At 37.5% G+C, this 24,764-nt stretch overlaps 1 protein-coding gene across 7 annotated transcripts in view; it reads left to right on the forward strand.

Moving 5' to 3' along the window:
- rbms3 (RNA binding motif, single stranded interacting protein) overlaps positions 1–24,764 on the forward strand; it is a 359,271-nt gene that overhangs the window by 201,004 nt on the left and 133,503 nt on the right. For all 7 annotated transcript variants that reach the window (XM_088602080.1, XM_088602079.1, XM_088602081.1 and 4 more), the window contains one exon: positions 10,003–10,061. In XM_088602080.1, the coding sequence (XP_088458206.1) occupies positions 10,003–10,061 (59 nt within the window). The remainder of the gene's footprint in view (positions 1–10,002; positions 10,062–24,764) is intronic.

Below are 24,764 nucleotides of genomic sequence, written 5' to 3' on the forward strand. Positions count from 1 at the left end.
AGGGCTATATTTAGATCTCATGCATATTTTTAGTACTTTTTATTACTTTTTTGATGGTGCATGATTTCCATAGCTTGTTTCCTTCATTAATCCATTTTAACCATTGCTGTCATTTTGTGTGAAGCAGATCGATTTTAGGCCACAGTCACTAATTTGTATCACATTCACTGTTGACTAGAAATGTAATCATACCTGTGATACAAAGTATCTCAAAGTTGGAAATGTTGGAAATGTTCAGGATGCATAATGGAATGAATGAACAAATAAACCAGTGCAGGAAGAATTGTAAGACTATCCTTGCTACTATAGCAAGGACAAATCTGTCCAAAATAAACATTTTTTTTACAATAAATACGCACCGTTCAAAATTATTCTCTCCCCTGAAGTTAATATGTTGTTGATCATCCTTTAGCTGTGAAAACAGAAAAGGTGCTTCCTGAGTCTATTAACAGGTTCAGCTACTCCTCATTAGGCATTTTGGACCGTTCCTCCGTGCATCATTTCCACTGCTTCATGAGTTTCTCCTCGTGATTGGGAAGAGCTGTCTGTACAGCCAGCGTTCTTTTGGAATGAGATCCAGAGATGGTGATCGGAATCTCGATTTCATGCTCCTCGAACTATTTTGAAGTAGATTTGTGTGATTCAGGTCATCGTCCTGCTGGAAACTCCGGATCTGACAAACTTCAACTTAGCTTATCTGAGGGAATAAAGATTAAGGGTAAAAAAAAAAAACATGACGCGCTGTACTTTGAAATCCTTCTGTTCATCCATTCTAATCGTGGCGTGAGTACTGGAGTATGCAAACAGCTCTAAAGCAGAACGGATCCATTTCGACCCTGCATGGAAGGGATGACATTTACAGTATTGGAAACATGGGTTTTACTATTCTGCTGTTCTGTGCTAATCATACTTTTGGTGAGACTCCAAAAACTCAATCTGTGTTTCACTTAGTAATGAAATAGTAGTGATTTGTTACCATGAAACACTGCCAGAGCCATGAGGTCAGCCTCGAATGCTATCCTAAAGACATTGTATACTCATGGTTCCAGAGGTTTTCCAAAATTCCCAAATCTTGGGTGTGAATCAGCCTCTCAAACCAATTTTCTGGCAGCACACTTCTGTAAATCTCTGCATTCCCTTCCTGCTGCAGCGGTAACTGTCCCAGGCCATGAACGTTTTGGGGGTGGATACCACCGCTGAAACTGAGATGTCTTATGGATTTGTTATCAGTCACTACAGTTGTTAAGATCTGCAATCTTTAAACTTAGATCTTCAGGGAATTCTCTTGCTTTCGCCATGATATGGTCCTGAGTGTTTTGCCTCATTGTCAGCTTCCTTTAATAGCCAGTGGAAATCAAGGAGACTTTCAGAATCTTTTAGAAGCTCCATAATGAGGTTTTGTGGAACTACCACATGACAAAAGGACAGTTTATATTTCCAACATATTTACAGTGTATAATTTAGAGAAACATACAGTTTGTTTAGGAAAACATTTTTTGTTTTACTAGCAGTATGCATGACAGATTTAGACATATTTATGCATACGGATTTAGGAATGTGTTTTCCAATAAATGTAATAAATCTTTTTTCTGTTACAAGAAATTTCACATTGTATCAAGGGTATGGATACATTTTGAATTAACTGTTATTGCAGAGGTTCTGCAGTGTTTTATCCATAGATACAGTATACTTCCACATTATGCTGAATGAAGATTTATTTTAGATTTTATTTTTATACACAGTATTGTATGTTCATTTATCTTTTATGTGTTGCATTTTACTGCATTCCATACAGCAGAAAAACTTTGCAGGTTGAACTTCCCCACATAGAGAAAGGCTGTCATTACAACAGCATAGCTTAGACGCGTCTTCTGATACCCCTGTACTGTAGCATTGCAAATGCTTCTTTATTTCAGTAAAGGAGTAAAAACACTGATATAAACAATAAATTGTATCAGCAGAAAACTCAACCTTTTAAAGTGGCAGGTCTGAAAATCTTAGATTTGTATAGTATGTTACTGTATGTAAGCAGTGTAACTCTTGTCAGAGTCTTTAATTTTTATAAAATATTTTTGCACAAATTATATGTTTGTTACAATTTCCCTGTTTTTAGCTTTGGCCGCTCTTTGAGTGAAACAGACCTAAAGGAAATTTCTATTAGGTTGTGTGTCCCTCCAATTCTATGTTAGTATATTTGAATCTGGTTAAAGATGAATGTGCTCCTTTCATTGCTTATGTATAATGCAGTTTCCTGAATTGCACTAAATGTTAAAACCTTTGAATACATGTCTATTACACTGAAAATAAGAAAATGGATGAGAAGATTATATTACATGGAAAATAGCCTAGTTAATGAAGACAGAGATAAATTTCCACTAGATTTAAACTGTTTTCAACTGGATGACATAAAGAAAAATAAGTAATAATTTTTTTTTTCGTCAGATTTGCTGAGTTTAATCTTTTGGGCTTCAGTGAAATTGTGCAGTACAAGTCATAGGAGAGCAGAAAATTATCTGTATTTTAACAATGTATGATAGTGACCTTAGTACGGCTTCAAACAGTGCATTTCTGAAATATAGCATGTGACCTTATAAATTAGTAAGCAAAGTCATGTATAATGATGATTAGATTGCAAAATCGAGTTGTCTGAAAGCTAGATAAAATATCAGTTATGTTTACAGGTAGAATCATTTTTTTCAGCAAAGAATCCAAGTCCTAAAATTTAGAGAAAAGAGTGAAAAAGGAAGTGACAATATCCAGAAATGTTACAATAAACTCATTAAACTCATCAAACAAACGTTTGTAATGCTTTCTAACAAAGAGTATTGAGTAATATCCGTATTGTATAGTTAACAGAAGAAGAAGTAGCAGCAACTTTCTGATACTTAATATCTGTCATAAGGATATTTGTAAGAAAATCTGGGAACATCCTGCTTTTTTAAGTGAGGCTCCTATGTAAAGGAAATATCTGTTTTTTTCTTTGCAGAAAATCTTTGCAACAAACTTGTTTATTAGGACAGCTTAATGTGTGTACATACAGTAGGAAAATAAGAAAGGTTACAAATAATAGGTGGACATTGGCCTTTCTAGCTAATTTGGTTGATATTAGCTACTGTAGTTGATCTAGGGATCTCATCCATCTGTTTCTTGAAAGAAGCCACAGTATCAGCTTCAACAGCATGCCTGGACAGCTTTTCACACTTCCACAACACTTTGAGTAAAGAAATGCCTTCTGTTCTGTTACCAGTTTCAAATGCACTTCCACATAGTTTCAACTTGTGGCCTCTGCTCCACGCTTCGCTGTCGGATCTGAAGAGGTCTGCCGATTTTCAGTGCTTAGATCAGGTCCCTGTTCAAGTCTGTCAGTGTAGGACATTTTTAAGCCTTAGAATATATCCAGGGCAGCAATATCCTTCTTGTTAAGTGGTGACCAAAATTGTACACAATATCCTAAATGTGTTCTTAATAGTGCATTCCACGACTGTTGTGAGAATTGCACCAGTGGGGAGTCACCATAAATGCCAGTCCCAACTGGAGTCAATAAGGAGGGGGGGATACATTACCAGTGATCCAGCAAGGATCTAACCTGTAGGATATTGTACGTAACTTGATCTGTCCTAACAATCATTTAGCTTTCCTGGAAATTAAAAAATGAACACCTTTTTTAGCCACACATTACAGTAGTCACACAGTTCTGCCGTCAGTGTTTCAACAGAGGCAGTGAGCTTTTTCCTGAGTCATGTAATTCTGAGACAGCAGAGCACTGTGCTGTTCTCAATCTTTGCCTTGTTGAACAGGTCCAAAGACTTGGCCATCGTTTGTGGCACCATGCCGTTGTTAGTGGTCCTTTGGGCTGGTGAGGGCTCACTTGATCACTGGGGTCAGGCTCCCTTGAACACATGCATATTTGAAATGCATCATGTCCAGTGCAACATGAGGGTAAGCCCTTTCTTTCTTCCTGGATATTATATCAAGTTAGGGGTTAAGAAGAATGACATTGAACACAGGGGAGCAGGTTTAAATCACATTATGGAGGTGTAAAAGTGGAGCTCAATAAAAGGTGACTGTCTTAACAGTTCATGTCATGCAGTGATCTCTAAATTACTTCAACTGTGTGCAATAAACATTTTTATTGAAGGGAAGTGTTTTTTTGCCATTTCTGTTGAAATTGAAACAAACTATTTTAAAAAACACTTACTGTAAGTGGTCATATGGATAACTACAATCAATTTCTATATTAGTACAGTGTAAACTCTTGGCTAAAACAATCAAGTGTAGTTCAACATCACAGCTAACAAAGGTCTTACAGGAAAAATAGAAGAGAAATAAAAACATTGTAAAACGTAGCTGTACAGCTACAGAAACACATGTAAATGTTTTTAAAGATTAGGAATAATTTCGATTTCTCAATAATCTGATAAATTCTCACCTTCCTGCTTAACATACTGTATGATCTGAATGATGCTGTAATAGCACTGAATTCATTTAATGTCATTTGTTTTCAAGTTGTTCAATGAATTTGCACACTTTTCAGATTAAATTAAGTTTTCATGTAGTGTCTGTGATATTTTTAATGCCCTTCGTTTGTCTTAATTGAGAGGTTTGGTCAGAGAAGAGAAGGTAGGAAATCCTCATATCATACAGTCGATGAGAGATTGTGCTTTCGTTTGTCATACCCTCAGGTACATGACATTAAGGCACTCAGTTTGAAACAGAAAAATGTCAAAAGAGTGACAGCCGTGACTTCCAGTCCTAGTCTGTCATTAGCAGACTAAAATGTTAATTGAAAATTGAAGGTATGACACATGTCAAAATGGAATACACAGTTATCTTAGGTCAGCAGTGAATTTACCTCCAATTCAAAGAAGACTGAGAAGAACAGAAAGTTGGATTTTAGTTTCTTGTTTAGTTTCAAGCCTGATGTCTTGTGGGAGTGTATAAGAAATTGTGTTTATAAAGAAACAAAGTAAGTAATTTGATTGACCTTTGTATCATGTGAAAATTATTTTAAATTACATTACTTTCACCACAGGTATCACTTAACATTGTTGGGAGGCCAAAGTCCATGACACACACTGATTGAGTCAGTAGGATAACCATTTAATTTGTATTGTTATTAAATATAAGTTTTCATGCAGGTGTCTTCACAATGCTTTGCATTTATGCTGAATTAGTGTATTGGGTATAAAGTAGGTAGGAGGACAGCTGGCGTATTTTGTAGGAATTTATCCCTGGACTGACAGGGGAACTTATTTTAACTACTGAATGACTGTAATGTAAGAACATGGAATGGAGAACAGAAAATAAAAAGATGTTTTGAAAATGTGCTGAAAAGTCTAAAAAACTTTTGACATCCTTGAAAAAGATAAACAACACAGGTAATGAGCAATATGTTATGCTCAAGAATATATTAACTAATTTGTATATATTGCTCATAGAAAAAGGGTTCGTTAACAAGTAATAATTTTATTTCTTATAACATAGATTGGCATTAGAATTATTCTTTACTTCTTACAAGATTTCCAATAAAGTTGAAACTTCATCTGGAGAACTTTGTTAAAGGCAGAGGTTAATGTTATACTCCTCAATTACGCATTCCTTGCTGTGACTTTTTACGTCTGTCCGCCTGTCTTCTGATTATCGATCTTCGAAGGGGCACCCTTGCAGGTAAGATTCTGGGCAAAGAGCATGTGTCAGAATGCACTCTTACCGGGAAGAGTGTCTTGTTCTATCACAGTGCAGCAAGAGATGAGAACATCACAGACCTACTGCATATACTGAGAAGGAAACACTTTTTCTGATAAGTGTGTGATTATAAGTGCACTGTAATTTTAAGCTAGAATGTCTTATCCGGTAGATTTCAGTTTTTTTTTTACGACCAATACACTTCAGGTTAACCTACAGTATTTCAAGTTTGCGCCCTTTCCGTAATCTATCATCTAGGGAACAAATTGTTGTCATGTTAAAACTCGGCAAACAACAGGATGTGAGGGCATTGCCTTTCTGACTCTCTCATGCGGTTGTGTTATGTTAAACAGTACTTAATCACTTAAGTGTGTTCAGGATCAACTGATTTGTAGAGAAGCCAGTTGAACAGATTTGATTGTTTAGAACGGTGGCGAGCCAGCTGCATCGACAGGCGCACAGACGCATCTGCTAATTTATACTGGTAGCCATAGTAACGTGGCAATGAGGCCTGAACTTTACATCCTCTGCTTGTTAGAACTCTTTAGAAATCCCTGAAAGAGGTCTATTCATTGCTTTTGACTGAGCGATCGCTGAACTTGACTGCAGTCCTGGATCTGCAGTCCTAGCTCATTGTGTCGTTGGGCCGCTCGCTGTCTTTATCTGCTCTGCCACAGACCGTTACAAATGAGCCCTGTACTCACGAGGTCTGCCCAATTACGCACTTGCAGGCGTTTCCACAACTGTTATGACAAGTATTTATTTATAATGGGAGAAGAGTGGTGATAATAGGCCAAGAAAGGCTGTTTTAAGCCAGCAGTATCTAGGCTATAGTTAATCCCAAAGGTGGTGGTTCTGCTCAACCTACAATAAAGTTTTCAGTACTCTGTACTGTATTGAACAAGTTTATTAAAATCTCTATCTTTTGCATGGCACAATACTTACCATATATTGAAATATTTCTCCCCTGACAAGAAATATACTGTAACACTGGGACTGGGACTGTTTGGGAGACTTAATGTATTTTTCTTCTCTGTACACATTTTGTTATGTTGTTTTCCTAAATTAGTTCAGCATAAAAATGCACATGGAACTTTGTCTTGAAACCTGTCGGGTAACATTTAGGATGAATCTCCATAAATTCTAGCCATCCATGCAAATTCACACACAGATTCAGAATTTATTCGTGCATGTTGGGTAGATGCTTCGTTTTTCTGTTCGTTATGTAGAAAGACTTCTTCCTTGCTTGCTGTCCTCAACAGTGGTTTTCAACTAAATCGTTTGAAACATACAACCGATTTGCCTTTTACTGTACGTTTTTTTTTTCTGATTTTCTGCCTCAGACAGAGTAGTCCAATCTGTTTCATAAAAAAGCAGGTTTTATGAATGGTTATTGGAAATGATGTTGAAATGTGCTGCATCTTCCCGTCTGTGGAGACCGCTATTGATTTCAAAGACTTGCTACCAGGGCTTTAAGCTGCATCAGACATTCCCAGAATTCTACTGTCGGGCTTTCCAGCAAGACCATGTGGTCGTTTTGGGACATAAAACGAAACGATGGACCGTATACGTTATTTGCCTGTGCTGTTTCCCTTGTTTTCATTCCATCTCAGATTTTAATGGCTAATATAAAACATGTAAGTGGATAAGAATTCAAATCAACCATTTCCAGGTCATAATGCTAATTGACCTAATTAAAAGGTGCTAATTGAAAAGAGTCTCTACTCTTAAATTCAGGAGCCTGAAACTCCAGGACCAAGTTTGCTTGGCGAAATAAGGTATAAGGTATTTATTAGCTTTATTATTCAAGATAGCTTTCATTTTCTTTTTTTTATATATAAAATAAAATACTGGGGAAAAATTCAAAGTAAAAAAACATCTTGAACTAGAGACAGAAAAAGTATCCAATTATACACATTCATATTTAAGCTGAGGGAGAATTAAAAATGATTATGTACAGTAAGTAAATGATGAGTATTAAGTTTTCTTTACAATTTTTTACAATATCTTACTTCATTATCAGCTGCTGCTCGTTACAATACAGGGAAGACGGGGAAACTACAGTACATCACAAATTTACACTTGACACTTTTTTAGGTAACCTACTTTATTAAATCCTCTTATGATTTACAGAAATGTTGTTGAAAAAGTAAACATTTTGTACTTTTCTGAAATGTTATGACTCAGCTTTTGTGAAATCGTATAATTTGTTTCCTCGCTGCCAGGGTTCTTACAATAAGACATGATGAATGGGGGTATGTAAGCCCAAATCTGGCACCGGAAAGTAATCTGGGAGACGGTTTCCTCTGACACAAACTAAAATCCACTTTCCTTTTTTTTCTGGCGTATGCCAGATGTACCTTCAGCTTAGGTCCCTAAGAGGCTCCACTTGGCGGAGCAAACCTGTGTTTGCGCTCTTTTATGAAATTCTTTATCCAGTATGCTTCTGCAAACTTTATTGATTTTATATTACCGGCAGTGATCCACCCAAACATGGTCCTTTGTACAGTACTCGCTGACCCTTTGCTCTTCTGTAGTTGTCAGTCTTACTGTCTGGTGCTGTTGCACTTGTTTACATTTAAATTCATTTTGGCTGTGTTTCATAGAGCAAAGACATTTCATCCTGTTTCTATTCACTGTGCTTCATTTAAACCACCACAAAGACTTTAACGGTTGTAAACATGATGGTATCAAGGTATACTTATCATTGCATACAATTTTCCCTTCAGCTGTAGAGATTTTAGTGTGTTTTTATGTTTTCATGGGTGAAATACAGTATGTTGAGATTAACCACATACATTTTTTAATACATTACCCAAATAAGGGTATGAGACTGTCCATGCAGTACTGAAAATGAATTAAATGTTCCCCTTTTTATCTTTTAAAATCCGGTAACGAGTAATTTATACGAGGGAATAATCAGATATAAAATACAAATCACAGAAAGATGCCCAGAAAGGAGCAGGATGAGTGAGCTGTGATTGAGCACGTGTGTATTAATACAGCAGTAGTTGTTTTTGATATACTGTGTGTTTGGAAAAATGTCCTCAACAGTAACATTTTTTTGTTTCCTTGTAATTCATTTTTCAAAGATATGACAATTCTGTTGTTCCTCTGTCATTAATCATCTGAAGCTATCATACTTGGATTCTAATGTTATGATGTTATTTCGTTTATTGTATTCATTGCCTTGTTGTAGGGCCCAGTATTTGTGCCTATAAAACATGGCCCCATCAGTTGTGGCTGTCTGAGTGAATTTTTGTGGTTCACCCTGCATGTCTTTCCACTGATTTTTTCTTCTTTTTCTGCAGCTTGTAGCACTTTGGCTTATTTTTGTTAATACATGGAATCCAGTTTGTAGTAAAGGCAACCACGGACATGTCATTTCCTGGCACGGATTCGTTCAGACGTCACTTAGAGCCCAGTGATATTTGAAAATAGCTGAAATGTGCCAACATGGAAAATGCAGCACCGAGACCTGCCTTAGACCCGCAACAGGGCTGTCTTTCAGGGTCCTCTGAGCTCCCGACACTGACATCACGTGTTTCTGCTGGGCTCATCCCAATTTGGTTTGAGTTTGTTGCTCCTTCCCAGCGTCCAAGGGCACCTCTTAGCCCAAACCTTTGTTCTGACCCCAAAGCGGGGAATTCATTTGTCACTAACACTAGCCTCACGTGAGAACAGATGTCCTAAAACTAGGAATAGGAAGCACTTCTTTACTTAAATGGTCATGGGAGTGTGCAACAAGCTTTCTGTCCATTATTAGTAGTAGTATTAGTAGTAGTATTAAAACTTGAAATTGGAAGGTTGTGGGTTCTTGTCTCCATTGCGAATTCTGCTGTTGTACTAGTGGGAATTTTACATGGCGTGTAATTATCTTTCTCGTTTTGTGGAGAGTTCTGTTTTGATATAGGCCTTTGAGTAAAACAATTTGTTTTGTTCAGGAGTATCTTCAAGTATGTTCAAGAAGAAACACTTCTAAATATTCAGCATAGCTTCTTACAGAAAAAAATAAGTAACTTGAAAGATTTTCGGCAATGTTTGTAACACCCATCAGGAATTGTTCTTTTTTATCGACGTACTGCGCTGTAGGTATAAGATTTTGAAGTGCTGCATGTATTTTCAAGGGGGGAAAAAATTGAATATTTGTGTGCCTCGTACTGTGAACTTTAACATCTTTACAAACTATAGAAAATGTAGAACAGAAAAATGATCAAGAAAACGGGGTGAGAAGTGCAAAGTTTATACTTGTCATATTTGTTTTCTTAATATAAAAGATTAAGATTTCTTATTCTTGCTCTCTTTTCTCTCTCACAGGTACGGAAAGATTGTGTCAACAAAGGCAATCCTGGACAAAAACACAAATCAATGCAAAGGTATTTGTTTTACCTCCACATATTTATATTTATGTATATACACACAGTTTGCCTCTTCATGTTCTGTTTGACAAATCACTGTCAAAATAGTGAAGTCGTGAGTTAATATATCCAAATAAATGAAAGTATCCTGAGAATGTATCTGATTAATGTCATGTATCCATCTGAGTATTGTTTCGTATTTCCAGCCTCATACTGCAATCCAGATTTTAAGTGGAAAGGGATCAGTGAGACTCTAAGCATAATATATTTTTTCTTTTTGATATTTCTCTAAAAAACTAATTTATTAACGAGGCTAGTCATTAAGAATTTGTTCATGTAAAGTTAAGATTTACCATATGTTTCCTAAGAGGAACTGTTTCCTCTTCTTGAGCGACGTGATTTTATTAAAAAAAACTTCAGAGGCAAGTAGAGATGAGACGAGTGTACAGATTGTAACAGAGTTGTGATGTAGAAAGGCTCCAGCTCACTTTATACTCAAACTGAACATTTGTATGGGTGAAAGAAGTTACGTTTTTCCAGATGTAAAACCACAAAGAAAACATAAATCCTAACATACGTAGATTGCATATCAACATACTGTACAGTACCTGTACTTGGTCAATATCAGGTGGAATCACCTTTGGCAGAAGTTATACTGTACCTGGGAGTGTTTTCGGATTAAGTCTCCAGCAACTGTGCACACCAGGATGGTGCAATTTTCATCCATTCTTCTTTGCAAACTTGTTCAACTTCTATCACTTGATCATTTTTAGCAATTTTGAAGTCTTGCTACAGATTTTCTATTGGATTCAAATCAGGACTTTGACTGGGCCACTCAAGGACATTAACCAGTGGAGTCCAGTATACTGTAGCTTTGAATTTGTGACCTTGTGTTATGGTTCATTATCTGCTTTTAATAATAATAATAATAATAATAATAATAATAATAATTCCTTACACTTACAGTACATAGCGCTTTGCTGGACACTCTACTCAAAGTGTCCCACCTGGTTGATGCGATAGCAGCCATAGTGCATCAGTACGCTCACCACACACCATCACTGGCCATATAAACTGGGTATAAAATAGTATATTTTATTTATAGTTTACAAATTCAAATGCTTTTGCCTGGGATCAGGTTGCAATATGCTTCATGTAATGCAACATATACAGGTAGATGGCAGAAAATAGGTTTGCCCTTTGAAAACCAAAGCGAAGTGTCTGAAGGCTAATTGGATCTTTACCTACAGTATGTGCGTTCATCCTGAATATCACAAACTGCATGGTGATACTGTTTGGCCCCATTTCAGGCTTTGCTTCTCTTTTCGTTGGCCCTCACACTTGAGCCCACATTCTTCCTGTGTCTTTCACAGATGCTCCAAGTGTCTTGGGACTCGGTCTTGCTTATCGGTTCTCCAATCGTAAACAGAAACACAGCCTCCTAAGAGACTCGTTATTTCTCTCTACTTTCATGAATTTCACAATGCAAAGAAGAAAACTACATTTTGAAAAGACTTTTAACGCTACGTGTACGAGTCCCAGTTTGAATTCCAAGTAGTACTGTATATTCTGTATAATCCCCCTTAGCGAGTGGGGCACAAACCAGTTTGTTTTGCAAAGTCAGAAACGTGTTCCAGCTCAGAACAACAACTGTTTCTATTTAACACTAAGCTTAAATTGTCATTAGTGCTCTGTGCTCTGTCTGTGTGCTTGCATCTCTTCATGAAAGGAGTATCGGCACTTTTCTACAAAAAAAAGAATAGAAAATATAATCCTAACACTGCCAAAAATAAAGGTAAACTACAGAATTGTGTTACTTTACATCTCCTTTTGCATTTCAGATTGAGCTTTTTAAAGGACTGTGTGTACAGAGCAGCACTATGAGAGCTAGATGTTTCAGAGAGCATTTTCCATATCTCATCCACTTGGAATGTAGAGCTGTTAACATGCCAGCGAAATCTATGTGTCCATATTTTCCAAGTGTGAATTACTGTCCGTTTCCAGTGCCTGAATCCAAACTGTTTATAGCAACAGAGTTCTCTACTGTTTTCATGTAATTAGCAAAAGAGGCCAGTTTCAATATTTACATGTCTGTGGATGTAAAAAATAATAAAGTGAAATAGTCTTTGTAAAAATTCAGAAACCCAAAGAATCCATAATAAAAAAAAAGCCAAATCTGACGGCTTAGTTTACTAAGAAAAATGAACTTGCTTGAAATCTTTAAGTTTTAAGTTTTCTGGCGGTGAATTTGAAACAACTACCGTATAGTTGGTCAGCCCCTAGGCAGTGATGTATTGGGAAAATATCCTGCTGGGTTCTTCTGAAGTAAGGATTGGCTTCTGTCAAATTGGCCTTGGAGTGTGTGTGTTCGTGTTTGTGTCTGTGTGTGCCCTGCAATGAACTGGTATCCCGTCCTGGGCGTACCCCGCCCTGATCCTGGGCCGACATGACCCTGAACTGGCTATGCACTTATTCAAAGTGATGTGACGAGGGGAAGTTTATTCTTAAACATCAAACTCGAGAGAGAGAGAGAGCTATACAGCGTTGTTAAGCCTGTAATACTGTATAACTAGTCAAATATACACTGTATGCCACCTGTATAATCTGATGTTTAGACAACACAGAAAGGAAAGGGAGGTTATCTCCTAATCTGACTCAAAAGGTTTTGAGAAATGCACACCGTGGTAAATTTGAAAAGACATCAGGAGTGGCAAAACTTGGAGATGGGTTAAGATGGGGGGAAAGAACTTTGGTATTTTGAAGATGAATCAAAATTTCCGTTCTTCCGGTCACAAATCCGATTGAGAAGCCGAAAAAATCTGGGAACAGGAAGCTTAAGAAATGAATTGCTGGTGAGGTACATGAGTGCAGAGTTAAAATCTGTGAAAGCGTTTTTTTTTTTTTTTTTACATTTCTAGCTGCATATAACTGGTGGAATCTCCTTAGTGAGTAAGGAACCAGACCACATATTTACAAGAAAGTACCACAGAGGTCTTTAAAAGTAATACCACAGGCATTATAAATAAGACACTGCTGACCAAAGGGGCATTTTTCCTGAATGAGCCGAGCACCAAAGGAAATGACTCCAGCTTTTAGAGGATTTCTATTTCCTCTGTTGAAGATGGCTACAGCATGCTGCAGAAACTAACCGTTCTAGTTGGCTTTCTGCCAGTAATTGTGTGAACTGGGACTCGCACTTCGTCCTTTCATGTTCAAAAACCACCAAAAACCCGTCTGAAGGATTGGGGTCAAAACAGAGATAATGGAAAGATGTCTATGTGATAAACAAATGTTAATTCAAATACTGTACCGGTGTGCACTGATTTGAATAGCTCTTTTTGAGATCTCCATTTCAGGTAAAAACCGCAACATTAATATTGTTTTAAACCCATAAATAGTTATGTTAACTATGCTACACTGCAGTCACAATCCTTTGGGGCAGTCATTGTAATGCCCAAGGCAGAGTAGCTAGTGGTAACTTCTGTGTGTGAGGAGGCATCAATGAAGTCTTTTTATCATTCTTAGTTTTTGATAGATGTGTACAGTACTTTATATGTGAATGACGTTGTTATATGAGTGAAGCACTAATTGCAACATACTGAAAAAGGACTGGAAACGTGGCAAAAACGTGTTTCTATTTCCACTGCATGTCCTTTGTTTACAATATGACTTTGATAAATTTAGCTTTAGGTTATGGTTTTGTCTCAGCTTGAGAAATTCTAAGCCGCTGCCTTGTGATGTACTGTATTAATATCACCACAAGGGCCTTTGAATTCTCCGTCTCTCTATTTTGTCTGTGGATGTTCTGTTTCTGTGATCGAGTATCTGAAATTCTAAACCTGTGTTGGAAATATAGGATATACTTCATACGCTGAAGTTCTGGAGAGATACAGAAATGTAGCCATGATGCTTTTTTTTCTAATGAGAGGATGTAAATGAATTACAGCTCCACAGAGCTGGTCTGAGCTTTGTTGTAGCTTTAGTCATCATTAATGTCTTACTGTTCCGAATCCAGCCACTGGATTTCTTTTGCTTAAGATATGAAGCATCACATACTGTAGTCCTTGCCAGCAACATTTCAGTATATTGAAAAGTAAAAGAAAGAAACCACGTACTATAAACATGGTTCTAAATATGATTAATTGTATGGATTTCTGTGTATTTGTATATACTAGCAATTACATGTAATGTATTACCACAGGATGCAGTGGCATAGCCAGGCCATTTATTTCAATTTAGCCTAGGCAATTGTGAGAAAAAAAAAAAGAAGAAAAAAACCTGCAGTAATTTTGCAGGCTGCGGTACATTTACATAAAACAATTACATTTACAGCATGAAAAGGTGGATGTAAATGTAGCTGGCCGTTTGTTTGCCCCAGTTCAAGTTGGGAAGTAGAAGAGTTTGGAGTCTTGTGGGGGATAAGCGTACAGTAGGTCCTGGGTCACAATAGCTGGCTTCCCCCTCTTCCGGAGTGGCACAGCAGTCAATGTCAGTGAGAAATGAGCGAAGTACTTAAACCTACTGTAACTTGCTAAAGCAGCGAATGTACTGTATAAAAGGAGATTTGAGCGCCGTACAGTATTTGCTGAGTACAAATCCATTAGTGATGAACTGCAGCAGTCGGATCTCATGTTGCTGAATATTTGTGTTCTTATTGCATTTACAGGGCTTTAATAATTCAGCATGCTTCAGTCCGTGATAATATTAGCATGCGTTTGGTGGAAGGGCTGTTTGCCGGCTGAACGTTATAACGATTTTCTGCGACTGTAAATCTGACATTGGGGATGGGCGACTCCTGTCTTACCAACTGCCGTGCCCTCAGCCCAGTGGCAGACGGGATTCTGCAGATCGTAAAAGCGCTTGTTTTTAACAGCTGCGATAAAAATGTGGGGCTTGCTACATGAAGGGGCGCGATATCCTTTCCTTTCCTTTCCCCCCATCAGCGATGCTTTTGAGGAGCATATTGAAATGAGCATCCCTAATCCGAGTGGAGCTGTCCAGTTGTTCCCACATCCCAGTACGCAGATGTTGGCCTTCTTGCTAAGCAGCTGTGAGAGGCCCTTCATTACAGATGAGATCATTATACTGGATAACTCTTTTTGTCAGCTCCACTTTGTGCTCTGTCTCTCGACCCATTCATAGGAACTACACCCGTTCTTTTTATCATGATCAGTCAATATGGAAAAGATATGACATTGCTTATTAAAATAAATTAAAACAACAATAGCAGTTATTGTTTATTTACTGCAATAGCCTGATTGAAACATAATCTGTTTGTCAGTGCTTGGAACATTTTTTATATTGATATTTATTTGAATTGTGTTTTTGACTTTTATTAATGAATGTGCTGAAATGGCAAAATAAATGTGTATTGTATATACATCGTCTGACCTCCTGAGCTCAGGCTAACCTCCATGTTGCCCTTTTTGTCACTACTTCATTCCCCTTTATTGCTCCCTTGGCCATTCCACAGCATACTGTTCCTTTCCCACACCTGTAAAAATTACCTGATATGATAGATCTTTCTGTTTTTTCCAAACTTTTCGGGATACTTTCAGGAGCACATTAAAAGGACAAATTGAAGATATTTTACATTGTAAACAACATATTTTTTGTAATGTAATGTAAAAAGGAAACATTGCTCGATATTAAGAATTGTTAGATTGTTACTGTAGGAGTTATTTTCGTCCACATTTCATTTTCTCACGTTGCTACAGTTTCACCCTTTTTATTTGGTTTCATTTTATTTCCACTGTATGTGTATGTGTTGCTTCATTTTCTTCTCATTAGGGAAACGGTAACATTCCTCTTTAGGAGTGTTTTGAAATAACCCCTCCACATCATAATTGACCTGTGAAGGTTGTCAGTGCAGCATTTAGAGGTTTGAGCAAATAGTGGTATTGAGGTCTAAAGGGAATTATATTTAGATCCTTGGGTTGGATACTGATACAGTTACTTGAGATAGATTTCAGGCCACCGAAGTATATCGTTTTGATAATATCAAATTTTGATAGATGTAAAACAGATTTCTAGTTTAGTCTGAAAATCACTGGAGCAGTATGTGGGGGAATATGGTAGACCATTGCTTAGTAATGAGAGTTCAGTCAATAGAATAATATTAGATATATTGACCACCATGTCTCCTGAATTGGCTCCTTGTAATGGTCTCTGAGACTATAGTACTTGCTGCTGAGGTTCTGCGTGTTTTGCATTTGATTTATAATTGATCTTGTCAGTCTCAGATGATATTTTAAAACGTGTTTTTTTTTCATCTGTGGAAGTGATGGGATCTTCATCTTTCCTATTGCCATTGACTCTTTCTTTTAACCATATTCATCCCTTTCAAACTCAGTTTTCACTTGTTTTAAATGAACAAGAAAGCTGTTTTCTTCTTCGTATTCGTCCTCTGGCTGAGTTTCAATTGATTTTCACCCTCATGATTTGCGTAGTAAATGTTCGTGTTCTATTCTTTTTTATTTCTTTGATTAGATGCATAATAAAAATCAAAAAAGTGTTTCTTTCTGAATCCGAAGGTGTCCTGACCAAAATATATTTGTTTTATTTTGCAGTCATCCGTTATCTTTTTGCCTGCCTGATTGTAGTTGACATTGACAGTGTCACATGCTTTTGATGTCCCGGAGTTTTTCATTCCCCATATGTCAAGGTTCTGAAGATCAAAACGAGTGAAAATTCTTGACTTCATCTTCTATACTTCTGTTCTTTTCTGAGGTACAGATGGTATCTTCCAAAATGAAAGGGCCAGTCTTCATAACTGTTGTGGTAATGGAAAAAAAAATCCCACAATGTGATTTAAAATGTGTTGGGCAGGTCTTTTGGGTCCAGTATATTTTTCATGCTAATCCTGTATTGCTGTGTTACCAGTGTAGTACTTTACAAGGGTTCATCAATGCAGCAAAGCGTCTAATCTTTGCCAGTAAGGTTCAGCTTTAATCTGAATATAGCACATTTATGGCAGCCATGGGACTCTGGTTGCTATGGATGGAAATCTGCTGTCAGGACCAATGTCCAAGCTCTTCATTAAGGTACTGAAAAGCTCAATACGGACAGATTTCTAGAAAACTAGTAAGAGTGTCTTTTTCAGTATGCAGCTTGTGTCTAGTTGCGTCTGATGGGTGAAAAGGACATGTTTCTCTGCAGCAAGACTTTGTTACTAATCCAGCATATTAAGGAACTGGGAACAAAAGGTTAACTTGCTTTGAAATATGGAAATGCATTCCTGGCTTTTTATGCGTGTGACAGATTCTTCAAAGCACTGGAAGAATGTTTGTAAATGTTCTTGCTGATACCCATGTAGAAAATCGTGCTTTTCAGACATTGACAATATGAGGCTCCCAAGAGCCTTAGGGAGTAAAAGCTTTTGCTGGGAGTGCAAGAGGAGTCATGCAGCTAGCAGATCACAGGTTTGACTACAGACTGTGTCCTTGGTATAGGAGAGAGAGTGTGAGATAGCAGACAGGACTGGGAAGGCTTCTAATGACTGAGGAATACAAGGTTTTCCTTGGGGTTTCTGGCTGGGTTCTTGTGTGATTTGCAGGAATGAAGGTAAACTGCCTTGAGCTTGGTTTAATTCATTTTAAAATACATCTGAGGAAAACAAGTGATTTTCTGATGTGGTTGGAATGACCATATCCAGATATAAGATGGAGAAATTTCCAGTTATCCTTACAAAAATGTGGTATTTCACAGAGTAATTGCCATTATGTGCCATAGCCTCAAATATCTACACTCTTCCCAGTTCAGAATACTCGGAATAGTTTTGTACAATTACAGATTTGAAAGTATCTTCATATCTCTTGTGTGGATCAGTGTACCCCTCAGCAAAATTCATGGAAAGTATGCAGATGTTGGTTTATGTGTCTCTGTGGTACAGGTTATGTGTGAAATAGAAGTATATTCTGAGTTATTAAATCTGGAGCTGAAACATTTATTCAGGATACTGTATTTGAAACATGTTTTCAAAAAAGTAACCCGTCGACTGTCAACTGTCTTTCAGAAAGATCTGTCAGGTCTGGTGTGTTTTATTTAGATTGTTTGCGTTCATGTTTTTTTTTTTACATTGTTTAGAAATCCTTTACTGGGTGTTTTCCACAGCAAACTGTTTGGCTTAAAAAAGCTTTACTTGTTTTTAAAACAGAAAGATCTTGTCTTTTTGCGTCTCCGTCTTATGAGACCTTATGATTTTTTTTTGCGTTACAGAGCTGAGCAAACCAGCTGCACAGATTCCACGCTGGCACGTCTCCAAGTTCTGATTTAACTAGGCGGTACATCAAAAATAGAACCTAGTAACTGCATTCCTAAACTTAGACCTTTTGTCCCAGTACACTTCCTGTTGACCGTGCTGGTTCCCCGGCCTGCTGGCGGCCTGATAGGTTGTTCACATGGAGAATGAAGTTCAATGTTCCGGAGAACAAAAAGTACTTGAAAGCAGAATACGACGCCGTCAGGGAAGCGATGCCAGAACTTACGTTCTTTTGGATTCTTTTCCCGTTTTTAGCTGTCAGGAAAAAATGTCTAGCAAAGCAGTTTAGAAGAAACGAATTACCCTGAGGCTATCAGAACATGGCAATTCATGTTTGACTGTAGTCTTTATCTGACATCCACAGGGGCACATTGGTCAGCTCAATGGGAAAGAGATTTTTCTGAAATGAATGTTTTGTTCTTCTCAAATTCCCCCTCTTCTCTTGAGTAATGATCAGTTGTGAAATCTGCTGAAACACAACCAGTATAGTACTTTCACCCCCTAATTATTGATTATCCAGTGCTAATTGAGGTTGTGATATGCCTGGAAGAGCTCGTGTCCTCTCTTTGCACTGCGTGAGAATGTCAATGTTGGAAGAAATGTGTGCTTGTGCAGCTCAGTAGTGGCTCAACCAGTGAAGAAGCTGGCCCGGGGGAACATCTATGACCGAGCCTCTGAAGGGAATAGCACTGGTTCAGCACTGCTGGAGGAAGGGTTAGATTTACTTGACTGGGCACTTCCTGGTACTGGCAGGCTCACGGTGATGTCATTGAGGGGCGTTTTCTGGCTATACAGGGCAGTTGCTACCAACATTAAGGGTTCAGACGTTGGTATCAACAGTATTCTCTTTGTGCCCAAAATGCATGCACAGATTTTCCCCTTGCGGTGCAGATACCATTATGTCTAGCTGACCTCGTAAACTGGGTTGATCAGTGATTGCCAAAGGTTGGTTTGGATGTAAACTGGAAAACAGCCTTACTTGACTTCATCCATCCATTTTCTTACCACTTTCTGCAATTCAGGGCTGCAGGGGAGACTACTCTGACAAGCGATGATAAAAGGCAGGATATAGTACACCCAGGCTGGGACTCTGGTCCATCACAGGGCACACTCAGACACAGACATGCAGACAGTCACCAGTTATTTTGGTTTATTTAAAAGTGTAGAACAATTTGCTAGATCTATTACCTTTACACCTTTGGACACAGAGGCATCTCGTGGTTGAGAGCAGTGCAAATCCACAGCAGAGGAGGTGTTTTTATTATACCTGTTCACGGTGAACGCAGTGTCCAAGAACAAAGCATTTTATAGGGTGGTGTGAAAAGAAAGGTTTTTACTAATAAAAGGGAAGTCAGTTTGCAATGGATCCAAGACTTGAATTCCATAATCTCTTATAGATTTATACATACAGTTCCGATATGGTTCCGATATGGTGCAATTGCTGTAGTAAAGTGGTTCCTATGGTTGTGTAGGAACATGTTTTGCATTACCTCATGAAAAGAAACATGCACAATTCGCTAAATCATAAACACTCCAGTGAAATGCACAGGGGTATGCTCATTCTTATGCTGCAGTCACTTATGTTTTACTCATACTGTATGTTCTGGAGGGCTGTATATAGGTTTTGCTCCATATTCTAGACTAGAACATAATCATATTCTAGACTTACTGCAGGCTTGTATTAAATCAAAACAGCAGCCAATCGCAAACCACAAATCCAGTGCCTGGTTTTCATGGGTTAGAAGAAGGAAGCCTCCGTCAATTACTGGGTTAGGAATTTGGCAACAAGCTGAGCTGAAGTTTTCATTTACTAAAATTTAATCTTAGTACCATAGCAGATGTGAATGCTTGTTGTAATCATAGACTAAATGAGTAAAAAAAAAGTACAGTACTTCTAAAATAGTATAATTATTAATACTATTATAATTTGGAATACTGATTATATTATTCTGCATATATACTGTACTGTATGGTTTGAAATACTTTTATTTGTTTCATTTTCAGTCTGTGTTTATGGCTTTCAAACAGTGAAGTTTCAAGGAGCACTGTCATTTGTGAATGCTGCTGTGGTCAAAAAAGATTAAAACAAATCATTTAAAGTGATTTGATTTGTGCCTCCTCCCGATACCAGTACAAAGGTTTGCGATAAAAAGAAACCAATTTTTAATTTAATTCTGAAGTATATTCATATATTTAATCGGTAATATGACAAATGTTTGCAATAAATGCAAAGAAGATGAGCATTGTATTTTGGCTTTATCTGGTATGTTCAATTGTCTCAGAAGCCTTTTCTGACGAAGATTTGTTCCTGTATTGATGGTTTCCCTTTGTCAATATCTCTCCACTTTGCCAGAGCTGTCTAAATAACTAATGATCATGTGTTACATGCCCAGATCACTGGATCTTGCAGTGAAAGAACCTGGAATCACTTCTAATAAACGAATATTTTATGTTGGAGAGCTTCTTTTAGTGGTGCTGACAGGAGTTGCCCTGTGAAAGCTTAACTAATTCATCTAAATACCTCAAAAGACATCTGAAAGGTAGGCATGAGCTTACATTAGGAACCTGAACAATGCTCTCATGCACAGCACTTTGATATTCCTGACTTGTTTCTAATAAAAGGCCATGGTTTAGCTCACCACAGGTGCGATACACTAAATATTGATTAACTAGAATTCAAGTCAAAGTATTTAAGGTGTAACCAACTATTAGGTTGGTTTTCAATAAAAAAAAAAATCCTCAGTACAAAATTTTAAATAGACATTATTATGCCCCAAATTGAAAAAGATGAGGTGGCATAATACAAGATTGTGTTCAAAATGTAACACACATAAAGGATCACTATTGCACTTACTATGGTATTGTCAGCACATACAGTCATGCTGGACCTCCACAGTGAGGAAAGCTCGCAGGTACAGTACCTAAATATCTCAGTTCCACTTGCTCCCATTACATGTATCCTTGGTGATTTATCAAAGGTTAAAGCAGCAATTCCATATAAAAATACTTTCTTGACTTTCTGTATTATTGCTAAAAAAATAATATTGCGAAAATGGCTGGACAGTACAGGACCGTCGTAAAAAGAATGGATTAAAGAGGCTGCCTCACAAGTTAAATTTGATTTAAATAAGATTTCATATAATTTACAGTGGAAACGTAATGAGTATAAGGGATGTTTGGGGCTCGTTAGAGACATACTTGAATGGCACTGGATGTTAAGAATATCAGTAGGAAGTTTTCTTGTTGTGTTTTGATTATTTTTTGCTCATGTCCAATAAGAAAAAAAAGAAAAAAATAGAGTGAGAAAAAGAGAAAAAAAAAGAAAATAAAGAAGTCCTCCATAGTTGGAGGTGGGTTTGAAAAATTTTTTTTTTTCCCTGGCGTATTGTTCTACTATTAATGTCAAATTTTTTATGTGATACTTTAAGCTACAGGAAACATTTCTATACAGAACCTAACCAGTGAATACAGAAGCAATAATTAAAGCAGTGCTGCAACTAAAGAGAAAACCAGGCACCTCCGGAGGCACACTTCCACCCGAATGTGAAAATCTCTATAAAATAAACTGCGCAAAAACGTTACAGCTGCTGCTCCACCCTTAGCGCGACTTCCTCCCATCTCTCACGACGACAGCGAAGTGTGCGCCTTTCTGTGCTCTTCAAGAATGTGTGGGAGACGCAGCTTGGCAGAGCAGAGCAGTCCAGCTCGTCTGCTTGAGCTGGAATTATTTTACTAGTAGAGCCCGCATGCAGTGAGTTTTCGGGAGAAACTGGATCATATTGTTAAAACAAATGAAACCGTTCGTGAGTAACTTGTACTACAGTGCTGTATGCAGAATATTTACAAAGCCTTGCCTCTGTAGGTTATACAGTATGACGGAGACCCACCCAGTTTTCATTTACAGCTGTTGAAAGGGGCTGTACTGTGTTTCTTTTTTACCCTTCTGACTACTGTGACCAGTTTCATGAACTGAGATCTTTGCCTTCACTTCTCCAAAAGCTGTTTAGCATTCTTTTCTTTTGCCAGGTTTCAAGGTAACGCTAACCTTAACCCTAACCCTGGCCTTTTATGAACACTTTTTAAAAATATGGTTTTACTTACTTGAAGACATTGCAAATAATGAAAAGCATCAAATGATAAAAGAATACAGTATCATCAGGAAGACTGTGGATTCATCAGAAGATTTTTATGTACAAGGTATTCTTTTTTTTTACCTGCTTCAGTCTTTTGGCAGGTGGAAACTGTCACCACAATAGGCTTCCAGCCGTGGAAAATGGAATATACTAATCCTAACTGTAAGGATTTTATTCATTCATTCTTCCCAAGGTTCAATCCCGCTCTGTGGTTATAAACTGTGTAGTCTATCATCCAGCAGGTCTGCTGGGAGAGACACGTCAATGGAAATGTGTATTAAACCTTTGCTCTTTGTCAAGCAAGATGGTCTCTTGCACTCTTTGTTCTGAACAACAAATGACTTTGTCAAACAACAGTAACAGACACATTGCTACACTACAGTATTTTATGAAAGAGACTTTTGTTGATGCGCCATGGTTTTTGTGTCAGCGAAGACCCATTATTCTCATACATTCTTTTTTTGCCACTAACATTTACTCCATAAACACCCTGGTGCCACGGCGCTTTGTTACAGTGTATCGTGACGATGGAACTTTGGAATCCTTCAAAACTGCTCGCGCACTCCTAGCTTCTCTTTGATAGCGGTCTGATGTACTGTAATCAGCCACAGGCTTCTTTACAGTCGTCGGATTTGGCTTCATTTTGTTTTCACCACTTTATTTGTGCTTTTCATAAAAAAGATCAGTTAACTAGAGACTCGCATTTTTTGTTTCAAAATGAGCGGAACAAAAAAACATGTTGCGCAGATGTGTCCCGGATGGTAATTTGGGAAGATATATTTGATCTAGCTTGTTTACGTCTTGTCGGTGCTGGCTTAGTGGATGAGGCCACGAGAATGTGCACAAAACCTCATTTTTATTTATTAGAAGCAACTTTTCAATATGAAGAAAGTGCAGCTTAGGGAAGCATTCTCTCTGGGGCTTGGATACTAACCAAACCAGCTTTGCCTAATCCACATATGAATGCCACCTTACTATTTTAAAACCCCACAGTACCTCAGTGTTTTTATATTAACTACACTGGGAATAATGTGGTGTTCCATAGCACAACCATTGAGCATCTTTTCTCACTGCCCTGGAGGCCCAGAAGAAGGGAGTTTCCAGCTCAGCTGAAAGGTTTATACATCAGACTCAGCCCTTTCTGACCCAGAGACAAGTCTCAAGAATACTTCCTGCCAATCACGAGGACTACCGCAACATCTGATGTTTGCTTGTCTTTTTCCTTTTTTTACATGCTGTAAATTCACCATTTACATCAGTCAGTTAAAGTTAAAAATGGTTAAAATAATTTGTCAGTGGTTGATGGTGCCATATTGATTAGCAATGATACTTACATTACATTCCAAAGCATTAGTCTGACTGAATTCCTGAAAAGACTACAGATGTTTTTAAAGTATTTTTATCAGGGGGAATGCAGTAAATATGGCAAAAGAGTGAAACAGCTATTTTAAATAAACAAGATTGTTTTTATATAGAGAGATTAGTGCTATATTCTGGCCATTCTTCTTCTTTATTTGCCATTTTACTAGTCAGTGCTTAATTCATTATTTCTGTAGGTAAAGTAGGAAGGTTGAGATGGACAGAGATTTACAAATTATGATATTTCTTTAACCTGCCGCTTATAACTGTGTTTTCTGTGACACTGCTTTAACCCAGCCTCCAAACCTGAAACCTCTTAAAATGTGGAGTGAAAAGATTTATTGATTTCACGTACAAAAGCAACAAGGCTCTTTACTCCTTGAAAGACCAGTGTGTGTCTGGTCGCAGAAACGTCTCTCAAGAGTCCAGTCACACACTGTATTATGCTTTAAATGTGATGTGAAGTGAGAGCAGAGGTGTTTTTCTTTATCAAGCAGAAACATACAGCAGTACTTGCAAAATAACACATTAGTGGTTTAACAACATCCATCCATTCAATAACCGCTTTATCCTTATGAAATACTTTTGTACTGTATATTGAAATATACTGATATGCTGACAACATACTGATGTTCAAAAGAAAATCAGAGAGGAGGTCATATGGCCAATCTAGCAGGTATAGTTAGAAGCAGGTAATTGATCCAAGACTTTCAGTTCTATTGTAATCAATACCAAAATGATTGTTTTCTTTCCAGTGTCAATTTTTATTTAATACAGCATAAACACAAATAGAATAATACTGTACATACATGCTAGATTTTTTTTATATAGACTTTATACTGTGTATACTAATATAGTAAATAGGAGAGGTACAAGGTTATATTTTAACATAATCTGTGTACTAGATTAGATTCTGGAATATTAAATTTCTAATTAAATCGGAAGTGCTGATTCTCTCAATCAACAATA

Source organism: Lepisosteus platostomus, chromosome 12 (genome assembly GCF_059453375.1).
Source record: "Lepisosteus platostomus isolate fLepPlt1 chromosome 12, fLepPlt1.hap1, whole genome shotgun sequence".
NCBI classification, from domain to species: Eukaryota; Metazoa; Chordata; class Actinopteri; order Semionotiformes; family Lepisosteidae; genus Lepisosteus; species Lepisosteus platostomus.